General features: G+C 27.8%; 1 protein-coding gene across 2 annotated transcripts; it reads left to right on the forward strand.

The window, feature by feature from the left end:
• Positions 1-806: 806 nt before the first annotated feature.
• On the forward strand, positions 807-11,099 carry LOC137814030 (ABC transporter G family member 12). Of its 2 annotated transcripts, none has more exons than XM_068616554.2 (9): positions 807-1,063; positions 8,059-8,138; positions 8,231-8,692; positions 8,784-8,906; positions 9,002-9,124; positions 9,423-9,707; positions 9,796-10,068; positions 10,409-10,516; positions 10,595-11,099. In XM_068616554.2, exons 1-9 carry the CDS (start codon positions 895-897, stop codon positions 10,949-10,951), a joined length of 1,980 nt encoding a protein of 659 aa, XP_068472655.1. In that variant the 5' UTR covers positions 807-894; the 3' UTR covers positions 10,952-11,099. The 2 variants fall into 2 exon arrangements, with proteins under 2 accessions (XP_068472655.1, XP_068472654.1); XM_068616553.1 differs by lacking the exon at positions 807-1,063 and adding an exon at positions 4,650-4,968.
• Positions 11,100-13,495: the final 2,396 nt, after the last annotated feature.

Consider the following 13,495-nt stretch of genomic DNA (forward strand, 5'->3'; position numbering starts at 1 on the left):
TTTTGTGTGGGGAGCATATAGGCTAGGTCTACGCAAAAAACACATCACGTGTGTCCCACCGCCACTATTTTTATGTCGAACATATTAGCTTCCAAATTTTAATGATAACTACACTTTTACGTCCATTTATTATTATGACTTTTACGTCCATTTATTATAGTTAATGTCTCTTTTTGACCTATCCTAATAAGCATATTTTTTTTTAGTGCATATAGCTTTGTCACTTTTATTAAGAAAGATGCGATATTAGTAAAACTTATTGTGGCACCCAATACCAAACTCCCTTATGTTCTTACTGTAAATGTTATAGGTGTGAACACTCAATATTTTGTGTAAAAGAATGCGTTGAAAAAATCACATTATAAAGATATAATAAAATTACAGTATATAGATAGCTTCAAACCCTTACTTCACAAAATCGATTTTAGAGGTTTGGGTTCCCTTAAGTTACACTAGTTTGAGTCAAAAGGGCCTCCCAATAATTGAAACATACAAACATTGACCATCGATCATCTAATTTCGATCTGTTCCTTGTTCTCATCAAGCTTTTTCAATCAATTATAATAGGTAGTTGCGTATGCACTGGAGGAATTGAAATTGCATCCTGCATGGAGTGCAGGCAGAGAGATGCTCTTAAATAACCTGACAACCAATAAAGACGATCCACTCGGGCAACTGATATTGGACATATACGTACTACCCCATACTCATTTATTAATTGCACAACTAGATCTTAAATTATAATTCACAAGTAGAAGGCTTATTGTTCATAATATATAACAATGCAGATAGAGTGAACACTTCAGACACTTATAGCAGAGAATTGGGTTAAGAGAAGAGGGAGAGGGATAAGAAAACATCAACACCATCACATATATATATCCTTGTAAAACTATGGTGATGATATGGGAAGATATAACAGTTGAACGACCTGCAAGTTTTGGAGGACAGAGGAGGAAGTTGGTGCTGAGTGGAATTACTGGGTTTGCTGAACCTGATAGGGTTATGGCCATCATGGGTCCTTCTGGCTGCGGCAAAACCACCTTTCTTCACTCTTTGACTGGTCTCTCTCTTTCTATCTTTCTCTATATATACTTTTATGGTTTTAGAGTTATAGTTTCATCAATTTTTCATTCTCATACTGAAGACCTTTTATCTGTTGTCTTTATGTATCACCATAAATGATCATTTAATTTATACTATACATGTATAAGTTGAGAGGCTGAACATGACATTAGATATATTTAGTGAGAGTGTTGTTATATTTATGTATAAGAAATAAAAGAATACATATTTATGTCTCTACTCATCATATAAGTCCTTTTATATATATATATATATATATATATATATATATATATATAAAGTTTGTTCACAAATGTAAAACTTAGTTAAATTATATCTTTAATAATTTGTTACATAATACATTTTTAATCCAACACAAAATTCATATTGTTAATATAGAATCATGCATATACAAAATTTTATATAATTTTAAAATTATTTAAAAATCTATCACATAACTTAATTTTAACAGATAGTACGGCATTTAAAAATATATAAACTTTTATTATTATTTAACATATTTACAAAATTTTAAATTATATTATGTGAAATTTGATAGACATGCATTAAGAAAACAACTAACAAACATAAAATTATCAAAAGTATAATTTAACTAAATTTTATACTTAGTATAAATGAATCCTAACACGATTACTAAATATTGGTACTTAGATGTTAATAAATTTTAAAAATGATGATGTGATCCTTAACAACACTTTCAGTTCCATTTTATATATAACTGTGTGATTTACGGTTAACAGAAATTCTACATGACAAACATTTTTTTATTGATATAACCCAATAAATATATATATATATATCCACAAAAGACTTTTATTAATTTATCTTTTAAACAATTAAATGCTAATAATTATGAAAATGTTTTTGTTTGAGTTAGGAATGTATCTTTTGTCACTATTTTGTTTATCTAGTTATTTTACTTTTTGATTATTTTTTGAGTCTCGGTCGGAATGAGAATACTTCCAAAAGGTTCTTTGAAGTATTGATTAAGTGGATCTGGATTAACATGACTTTCAAGGTTAATCTTAAGTAAATCACAGTACATACTAATTAGTGTATTTTAATAATTATTTATTTACTTGTCGTTTTAGGTCCTTAACCTGTGTTCGATGAGATCTTTTGAGATGGTTTTGGACTTGTTTCTAATGTGGTTTAGTAAGATGACATCAACCAAGTATGATATCAGTCAGGTCGATGGTGTTGAATATTAATGGTCTCGACCACATACAATACACTAGTCCCCCAGAGCTTTGAGAATCTTAATTGCTTTGAAAGAAAATCTAACCTTTTTCTTGTTTGGTACGATCTTGACCATTAGATTGATGGGATTTGACAATTGGAAGGCGATGGGGTGTGTTGATTGGATTCTCGTGCTTCAATAAATAGAGGCGAGTCCTTACTAGTAGGACTACTTGCATTTTTTTTATTGATTCGAGTAGTGTGATGTCTTCCTCTTTGAGTGTGTTGGCTTCTTCGGGTGGTGCCGAGATTGATCTCCAATCCTCTTTGAGAATCTTGTTGTTGAGAAAGCCGAGATTGATCTCCCTCTTTGGTTAGGCTATAGTGGGTAGATACATAAGTCACTTAGTATTTTTTGAAATATCGATGATTGTCAATGATGGAGTCATATGTCATGAAAGTCCCCATACTTAAAAGTGATGTTAAGGATGAGTGGTTTGATATTAGTAAGGATGTTTATCAAGGAAAGTTGATAGTTGAAGACAATCTTGCCGATGAAGATAATATCAAGACTAGTCCTACCAAATGGTTATGAGGCTAAAATGGTTAGGGATAATGAGTAACTTAGTTTATATTTGTATTTTTTTTGTCTATGGAATCTGTAAATGGTTGTAGAATGATTTTTGTTTGGGGCTTCTCATCTTAATGATAACTCAATTTGTTGGGATTGACCTCTATATGAGTGAGCATGAGATCAATGATTTATCTACCTTCCACCTCAAATACACATTTCTCGGGGTTCAATCTTATGTTGTTTTTTATAAACAGGATGAAGACTTCATTGAGATCCTCATGTCAGTTGCAGGATTTGGATTTGACAACCATGTTGTCCACATACACTTTAACATTTTTTCGGATAAAGTCCTTGAATTTTTTTTTCCATTGATTTTTGGTATGTTGTTCTAGCGTTCTTGAAGTTAAAGAACATGCCTTTGTAAAATTAATTTGTATTATTCGTCATAAAAGTTGACTAATTCTTGTCTCTTGGGTGCATACGTATTTGAGTATATCTAGAGTATGTTTCAAGCCAGCCTAAGATCTTTTACTTGGTTGCCCCATCGACGAGTTGGTTTATGCTCGGTAAAGGATAAACGTTCTTTGGACATGCCTCGTTCAAGTTGGTATAATCCATGCACATTCTTCACTTTTCGTTTGCTTTCTTTATCTTGATGACATTTGTGAGCCCCGTCATGTATTAAGCTTCTTGGATGAATCCGGCTTCGAGTAATTTCTCTGTTTCTACATTGGCTGCATTCCTTTATTTCTCTCCTAATTTTCTGTTCTTTTGGGATACCGACCTAACTTCTTTGTAGAATAAGAGTTTATGTGTGATAATGTTGTGGCTGACTTCCAGTGTATTGACCTCCATCCAGGTGAATAGGTTAGTGTTTTCGGTAAGGACTTGACACATCTTCTCCCTGTCTTCCATGGTAGTGAAGTTTCAATTTGGGTATACTAATTCTCGTCCCGTAAGTGTGATGAGGTAATATCATCTTTGAGTCTTTGAGTTTCATTCAAATATCGTTTATTCTCAAATCAAGGTCGATCAAACCAACAATATGATCCTTTCTTGGACTTGATTGAACACAATAGGCCAAATGATCTCGGTACAATTGTGATGACTCAATTTTTAGGTTAATCGGAGGTCCTCTAGTTAATGTACATGGTGATGATACAATTCATTATCAAGGAGAATTCATAATCAAATTCAAATTATTTTATTTATCATTTATTTAATTATTTATTATATTATAATTTTAAAATAAATATTTTATTATATTTATTTAACCATATATTAAAAATATAATTTTTTATTTTTAAAATTTTTTCACAAATTTAAATGTACAATTTTATCTTCTTTTTTTTTATACATTTTTATGTTTTAATTTTTGTGTTTTCTTCGGATTGCCCTCCTACTATTTTCATTGTTGGAAACAAACAAAAGTACTCTGAATTAACTCTGACTTCAAAACTCTACTTTAATTCCATATAGAATAAGAAAATATGGAAACAAAATTAATTATATGTTCAGTAAAAAAAAACGACAATTCATTTTAAAAAATAAAATTTATTATATAATCTATTCATTCGTATTTTTTATTTTTATATATTTTTCTTTAATCAACCACTTTAAAATTTACTATATGAAGATATTTAATCTTCTTTATCACATAAAAATGTAAAGCTTGCATGGCTGGAATGCATCCGTACGTGTGAATTAATTGTCTTAATGTAAGTGGGAATTTCACCCAAAAAATTCAAATTCAGAAATAAAAAGAGTGCCCCCATTCTGATAAAGATGTATTTCTCTTCATTAAATATGCACAACCTAACAAAGGTAGCACTAATAAAAATATCTATCTATATATACATTTTAGCTGATAGACATGTAAATCCATATGGAAGAAGAAAAGATGTCTGCTACCAAAATGGAATTGCAGAGAAAGGAAGGTATTGCAGTGGAGAATAAGAGGAGAGTGTGTTTGGTTTGGGAAGATTTGACAGTGGTGACATCAAATGGTAGAAAAAGTGGAGAAAAGGAACTCTTAAAAGGGTTAACTGGTTATGCAGAACCCAACAGGATTATGGCACTTATTGGTCCTTCAGGATCTGGGAAATCAACTTTACTTGCTGCACTCGCTGGTGCCTAAACTTCTCTCCCTCTCTTCACTTTCTTTCATTTTTTTATTGCTATTATTCTACTACCAAAACTCACCAATTCTTCTGCTTAATTAACTATATTTTTATACTTTCAACCTACTTCAACAACTTTCTCCACAAATCTTTTTAGGCTTAACAAAGATAAAACAATAAGTTAGAGTTAATTTATGTACAAATTATTTATACTGATGTTTTCAAATATATGACTTTTAGTTTATGTATAATTTAATTATGAAAATGTTATTTTAATTTATTTTTTCTCATTTTCTTCTTCTAAAACTATTTACAGAAAAAAAAATCATCTAAAACTATCTTTTGTCACTTAATCCTAACGCATGAATCATGAGTCCCTACTGATTTGCTATTTCTTTTTAATTTTTATTCTTTTTATTGTGGACAATGAAAGCTACTTGGTTTAAATCTTATAAACTTTGTTTAAATTATACCAAATCCTTTTCCTGCAATGAGAATCCAGTGAGTGTGTAGAGCTTTTATATATTAAGAATAATTAACTTACTACGTGATGATTGGTTTACTAAATTTTACTCATTTCCATTTTTAGAATATTTCTCTATCTCAAATTATTTTTCACTTTTAGAATAGAAAGTATAGTTCTTTTCATATATACTAACCTCAAGAGATAATCCCCTAATAAATGCAAGTTTCACAACACTTAATATTTCTCAGAAATGTTTAAAAAAGGATAGATATATACGAATGTATTATTATCCACAAAAGGTTTTTTTTTTCTATCATAAATTGCTCTAAAAATTATCTACTAAAATAAAAAGTAATATTTTTTAATGATAATTTTTAAATTAATTACTTTGAAATTGATATAAAAATTAGGGGGTGATATTTCTTTATTTATTTTAAAAAGCTTACATCAATCCTAATCATGACGGATATAAGATTTATTTTTTAGAATAGGTTGTCGGTTATAAAAATTATTTTTTAAATAGGTTGTCGGTTATATAATAGTAACTTGTTAGGTAGATTGTAGTGATGATGACTGTATAAAAGTCATTAAAAAGAAGTGAAAGCAACCGAGATAAAACAAAAATAACACTTTTCAATATAACAGTAACTGAGAACATAGTGCATATAAAAAGGTTTTTTTAAACCATAGTGACAGTGTATTCATTGATTTTTCCATATTTAATTAGTAACACTTCACCTATGTTTTTATTACAGTTCTTTATTTTTTTTTCACTTAAACTAAAACAATAATTTAATTTTTCAGTTTTTAATATAATTTTTTGAAGTATTATCTATTATATTATTTTAATTTTATTGTTATTTTAATATGACAAATTATTTATATACTTTTTTTCCCCAAATATATGACTTTTAGTTTATGTATAAGTTAATTATGAAACATATTATTTTAATTTATTTTTTCTCATTTTCTTCTAAAATTATTTACAGAAAAAAACATCTAATAGTATCTTTTTTCACTTAATCCTAATGCCTGAATTATGAATCCCTAATGATTTGCTATTTCTTTTTAATTTTAATCTTTTTTTATTGTGGACAATGAAAGCAACTTGGTTTAAATTGTACCAAATCCTTTTCCTGCCATGAGAATCCAGTGAGTGTGTAGAGTTTTTATCTAACCAGATAAATTAACTTTAATTATTGACTTGTGAAGTATTTTTTAATGTAGTTCAAGATTTACAGTCATATTTATTATAAATAGATACCATTAAAACCTGCACAACGTGTACATAAATTATTTTTGTACGGGTGGAAACTTCTTTTCGTATCTATCTAATAGAAGTATGTATTTTTTTTATGCTAAACTTATTATTAAGTGGTTGGAGTATTTAATGTTATTGAAAAGATAAATTTTATCTAGGTTGTGTCAATTTATTTATAAAGGTAATTAGTAAGAGTGCCATTTAAATGAGTTTGAGTTAATGTGATTTTTAAGGTTAATATTAATTATTTTAGTAGTACGAATTCATTAATGTATTCTAATAAATTTTAATTATTATTTATTTATCATTTTAAGTTCTTGATATATATTCAACAAGATTTTTTAAAATCATTATGAATTTGTTATTTTTAGTATGGTTATTGAGATGACATTGACCATGATCTCGATTAAATTGATAATATCGGACATTAATAATCTTAATCATTTATAATATAATATTAACAAAATGAGTTAGAACAACACAACTTAACTCTTTTATTTTTATGAGTAATTTGATCTTTTATATATATATATATATATATATATATATATATATATATAAAGAGAAAGTTATAAATAGCAAAAATGAGAAGTACATACTAATATATTTTTTGGTTCCTTAAATATATTTTAAATATTTTATTCTTTATCATAAAAAGTTCATTAACATTTGGTTCCCGTATATTCTTTTAGTCTTGTTAATTTGTTTTAGGCTTTCTATGATATCTTTTTATTTTATTTTAATCCCTATAAAATTTTGTTCATTTTGAAATAGAGTATTCAAAATATATTTGATAAGATTAAAAGACAATAAATTTTTATAGAAAAAAAAACAAAACAAAAAGAGTAAATTTCAAAGAATAAAACAAAATAATAAAAAGAAATTTACAGGATAAAAAAAGTTATTTAGTAAAATAAACAACTATATTTCAATAACAAAAACATATTTAATTAAAGGGATTATAAGAAACATATTTTTTTCTAACATTTTTCTATTGACCAAAACTTATAAAAAATTAGATAATATATGTGGGTGTCACCTTCCATATTAGTCCCATTATTTAGTTTCCATTCACATCATTATGGTATTCAATTTTTGTTGTTGAAGAAACCACTTTTACACAATAGAATGATCACTCTCTGATTCTTCTTATCAGGTGTAAAAATCAAAATATGTTGCGAAATAGTGCATTTAATTTAACTAAGATATCAAAACTAATCATGTAAGATTAAAGTTTCTTTCACATGTCAAAAGGAATGTAACGGATGTTACGTATATTGTTCTTTAAACAAGTGTTATGAACTGTGACAGTGTGTGCTGTCTTTTGCTAGTGTTATCGGTGACAGATGATAAGTGTAACATTTTTGTACAGGAAAATTCGCTCCAAATGTTGAAGTGACAGGGAACATTCTACTCAATGGGAAGAAGGAAAACTTGAATTCCAGAGATGTGGTGAGATAATCAACATAGCTTTATCCTTTCACTTGGTCTGCTTTAAAAATGCACCTCACATGAGTGACCATCTATATTTCTTCAATTTTCAGTCCTTTGTTGCTCAAGAGGAACTTTACTTGGGAACTTTGACGGTAAAAGAGACCCTCACATTCTCTGCAAACATGAGGCTTCCTTCCAAAATGACCAAAGAAGAGATAAACAAAGTGGTGGAAGAAACCATAATGGAAATGGGTCTGGAAAATTGTGCGGATACAAGGATTGGGAATTGGCATTGTAGGGGTATTAGTAATGGTGAAAAGAAGAGACTTAGCATTGGCCTTGAGATTTTAACACAACCCCATATCTTACTTCTTGATGAACCTACTACTGGCCTAGACAGTGCCTCAGCTTTCTATGTGATTCAATCACTATGCCACATTGCTCACAATGGAAAGATAGTTATCTGTTCCATTCACCAACCCAGTAGTGAGATTTTTGATCTATTTCATGATTTGCTTTTGCTTTCAAGTGGGGAAACTGTTTATTTTGGAGAAGCAAAGAAGGCTCTTAAGGTAAACATTTTGACTTCGATTACTCAGGAAAAGTTGGAATCTGATATAATTAATTGAAATTTTTGTGTCTCTAATGAAAATTTGGGAAAAGTTTTTTGCCGATGCAGGGTTTCCCTGTCCTACTAGAAGAAATCCTTCAGATCATTTCCTTATGTGTATTAATTTGGACTTTGATTCTATTACTGAAGTACTAGAGAGGACACAATTATGTTTGGTATGCATTACAAATTGGAGCCTTTGTTTTTCCTTTTTTTCTTTTTACTCAATTGACAATGCTTTTGCATGTGAATTTTAATGCCCTCATGACAGACATCATCACAGTCAACAATGGGAATGAGAAAATCTGAGATCAGAAGTACACTGATTGAGAGTTACAAAAGTTCAAACTTAATGTTCAATACAAGAAGAAAAATCCAGCAACTGAAACTCAATGTAATTCTCTTTTAGTGCAAAATCCTATCATTGTTATCTAGTAACCTGCATATGAAAACCAGTTTACTGTTTACCGATTACAAGATCACACTTAAGATTAAACACACATAAATTATGTTCCTTCCTGAATCCTGAGTAAGACATCCTTTTGGAGGAACTTTAAAGAATGACTCCAATCAACCAAGTTCATCATCAATCTATTTTGTTCAACAGATCATTTAAAAGAAAATACTATATTTCCCATTTTCTTGTCTTGTTTTTATCAAACAATTTGTTACTGGGTGATGCAAATATGTAGGAAGAACAAGGAATTAAACGCTACATAGGTAGCACTACCACGTGGAGGAAGCAATTGTGTACATTGACCAAGCGATCTTTCCTAAACATGACTAGGGACATTGGTTACTACTGGCTGAGGATAATATTCTACATAATGATAGCAATCAGTATTGGCACCCTCTTTTTTCACATTGGCACAGGAAACAACTCAATCTTGGCTAGAGCAAAGTGTGTATCATTCATCTATGGATTCATGATTGTTTTGTCATGTGGAGGATTACCATCTTTCATTGAAGAATTGAAGGTAAAACTTATAATGGTTTTTTTTCTTCCAAAGATACAACATTTATACTAAAACATTCTGCTTTGTATCTAATCACAATAAAAATCAGGTGTTCTATGGTGAAAGGTCCAAAGGGCACTATGGAGAGGCTGTCTTTGTAGTATCAAACATCATATCATCATTCCCTTTCCTTGTTCTAACATCTCTTTCCTCCGGAACAATCATTTACTTCATGGTGCAATTTCATCCGGGTTTAACTAATTGTGCATTTTTCTGTATCAACTTATTCTGCTGCCTATCTGTGGTTGAGTGTTGCATCATGGTTGTAGCCTCACTGGTCCCCAATGTGCTGATGGGCATAGGAACAGGAACTGGTGTAATTGTAAGCATACCATTTTTCTCAGCTCTTGTGATAGTAACATTTAGGTTAAACTATTCATTTATCCTCTTTAATTATTCTTCTCACTTTATGTTTAAACTCCTTACACAACAAAACTACAAGTTTAACATCTATACATGAATAAGCGATAACAATAGCATTTTCTAACATATAAAACCACTACAACATATATTTTTGGTAAACTGCCACAAAAAACTAGGTAGAAAATAAATTTTATAGAGACTTTACAACTTAGAGTAGAAACAAGTAGAGAAACAAACTGAATAGTTTAACGTAACATTTAATAAAACTTGATGATGAAGTTGTTTGATGGTGGTTGCAGATCTTCATGATGATGCCCTCCCAGATATTCAGATCATTACCTGAGCTTCCAAAGTTCTTTTGGCGCTATCCCATGTCCTACCTGAGTTTTGCTGCTTGGGCAGTGCAGGTACAATGTAAAGTGTTTTGGATTAAATGAGAAGTAGATAATATTTTTTTGAATACCTTGTCATGCTTCGTACTACAGGGACAATACAAGAATGACATGGAGGGGGTTGAATTTGATCCTTTGCTACCTGGTGATGCGAAGGTCAGTGGAGAAAAAGTTCTATCATTGATACTTGGGGTTCCATTGAATCATAACAAATGGTGGGACTTAACAGCATTGGCTACCATACTGTTAGTTCACAGATTGGTTCTTTACTTGGTGCTTCGTTTTGTCAAAAGAGCTAAATCACATTCTCTGTGGTTCTGTGCCAAGAAAAGTCTGCACTTTGGAAAAACATGTTTGCTAAATAACAAGTCATCTATCTCTTCCAGGAAACTAGCTCAGCCTCCATTATCGTCTCAAGAGGGTCTTATGTCCCCGAACCTTGCAATGTAATACTTTAATATTTTATGTAAATCAACTGCGGACATGTTTTTAAGAATTTTTTAATTTTGTCTTTAAGTATCTTTTTTATTTTTTAGAGATTCAAGAATAAGTTGAGAGTCCATGATATATTATTTTATAATGATTCATTGATCTATTATTCTGATCGAGTCAATAATAATTAATTACATTTTAATATAATATTCTTTGATTTTTTAATATGCTTTTGAAAAAACAATTATAAAATTATGATGATATTTTTATGATATATATCCACTGAAAAGTTAAAATATAGTTATAAATTTATTTAAATAATTTAGGTGAATGTAAATAGATGGGAATTAAAAATAATATCTAAATAATTTTGAAGAAACTAATAAAATCAATCTCATTCAGGAAATAATTTAAGTAGTCACAAGAATATAAACATATGGATAAAACATTGATTGATTAATCTAAATAACTAATATTTAATATTTAATTTCAAAGACACAAAGCTAACTCCAGCATTTTTACTCTGGATATGTTTAGGAAATAATTATGTTTTATTAAAACTCAATAAACATTTGAATCCTCTGGTCAATATGAACAGAGGCAGATATTTGATACCAAGTAACATATATTTATAAGTTATAAGTAGTGGATGAAATTTTGTGGGCTGTGATCTTTCGTATAATCTCTATTTAAACCAACAGGATTTATGGCTCTCATTGATCTTCAGATTTTATATATGAGAAATCTACTTTACTTGCTGCAATGGTTTTGATTCTAGTCTTTATATAAGTGTTTGCTATTGTAGCATGCTATTTGATATGAACATATATTTTAAGTTTAGATAACAATAAAATAAACGTGATTCCAACAATGTAAGAAAGAAAACGAAATGACAGATACTAAAAAATACACCACTACCAAAGATTCATAATACTTAATACCAAAGATTCATAACAAATGATGAAACACACTCTATATAGGTAATACCTAACAGGATAATACTGCTCATAAGGTTACTGTTCAAACATATTATCTAAGTTTTTATTCATCACATCAGCCTTCCTTATTTACAATATGAAATTTATGAAATTGGTATTGGATCCAAATATATTTTAACTACTTAATCAACATTTGTTTTTTAAAAAAAGGACGAAATTGCATTTTTTTTTAAAACACATTGAGATAAGAAATGGTCATTAAACCTAAAATATTTAGTGTATTATTTGAATAAAAATATGAAATAAGTAAAATTTCTATATTATTCAAAATTCTAAATAAATATAAAAATTAAATTATTTATTTTCCTACTTAAATAAAAATTTTAAATAAATAACATTTTTAAATTACTAAAAATTATAAATAAATACAAATTCTAAATTATTTAATGTCCTATCTAAATAAAAATTTAAACTAAATAAATTTTTCTAAATTATTCGAGTTTCTTTACAACTATAAATCCTAAATTATTTAATATCCTACTTAAATAAAAATTTGAAATATATAAAATTTATAAATTATTCAAAATTCTAAAAAAAATACAAATTCTAAATTACTTATTGTCCAACTTAAGTAAAGTATAAAAAATAAATAAAAATTTTAGATTATTCAAAATATTAATAAATACAAATTATAAATTATTTAATGTCCTACATAAATGAAAATATGAAATAAATAAAAATTTTAAATTATTCAAAATCTTAACTAAATACAAATCTTAAATTATTTAATGTCCTACTTAAGTAAATAAAGTTTTTAAGTTTTTCAAAATTCTTAATAAATACAAATTCTAAATTATTTAATGTCCTACTTAAATAAAAATTTAAAATAAATAAAATTCTTAAATTATTTAAAATTATAAATAAATACAAATTCTAAATTATTTAATGTCTTAAATAAAAACCTGAAATAAATAAAATTTCTAAATTATTCAATTTTCTAAATAAATACAAATGCTAAATTATTTAATGATCTACTTAAATAAAAATCTAAAACAAATAAACTTCATAAATTATTCAAAATTCTAAATAAATACAAATCCTAAATTATTTAATGTCTTACTTAAATAAAAATATGAAATATATAAATTTCTTAAATTATTCAAAATTTTAAATAAATATATATCTTAAATTATTTTATATCCTACTTAAATAAAAAATTGAAAAAAAAATCCTAGATTATTCAAAATTTTAAATAAATTACATAACTAAATTATTCAATGTCATTCTCAAATTAAAAATATAAAATAAATAAAATTCTTACATTATTCAAAATCTTAAATAAATACAGGTTTAATGAGTATTTTGGTTCCATTTAAAAAAATATATAATTTTGTCCCCGAGTTTTAAAAAATAATTCAATTTGGTCATAGTGTTTTTTAAAATCACCACATATAATTACATATGCAAGATATTGTTAAAAAACTGTGAGATCATAAATAACTTTCTAAATCAATAAGGACAAAATTGCATTTTTTTCTAAAAAGTATTGGAACCAAAATGGTCATTAAACCTTAATACAAATCCTAAAGTATTTAATTTACTAATTCAATAAATTAAATTAAAG

This window comes from Phaseolus vulgaris, chromosome 1 (assembly GCF_051622355.1).
Source record: "Phaseolus vulgaris cultivar YP4 chromosome 1, ASM5162235v1, whole genome shotgun sequence".
In the NCBI taxonomy this organism is placed as follows: Eukaryota; Viridiplantae; Streptophyta; class Magnoliopsida; order Fabales; family Fabaceae; genus Phaseolus; species Phaseolus vulgaris.

Excerpts from the sequence above, each read along its gene's own strand:
- LOC137814030 (XM_068616553.1), top strand. The coding sequence starts at position 4,725 with ATGGAAGAAGAAAAGATGTCTGCTACCAAAATGGAATTGCAGAGAAAG. Across the intron at positions 4,969-8,058 it reads TTTACTTGCTGCACTCGCTG|GAAAATTCGCTCCAAATGTT; the intron begins GTGCCTAAACTT and ends ATTTTTGTACAG. Across the intron at positions 10,069-10,408 it reads GAACAGGAACTGGTGTAATT|ATCTTCATGATGATGCCCTC; the intron begins GTAAGCATACCA and ends TGGTGGTTGCAG.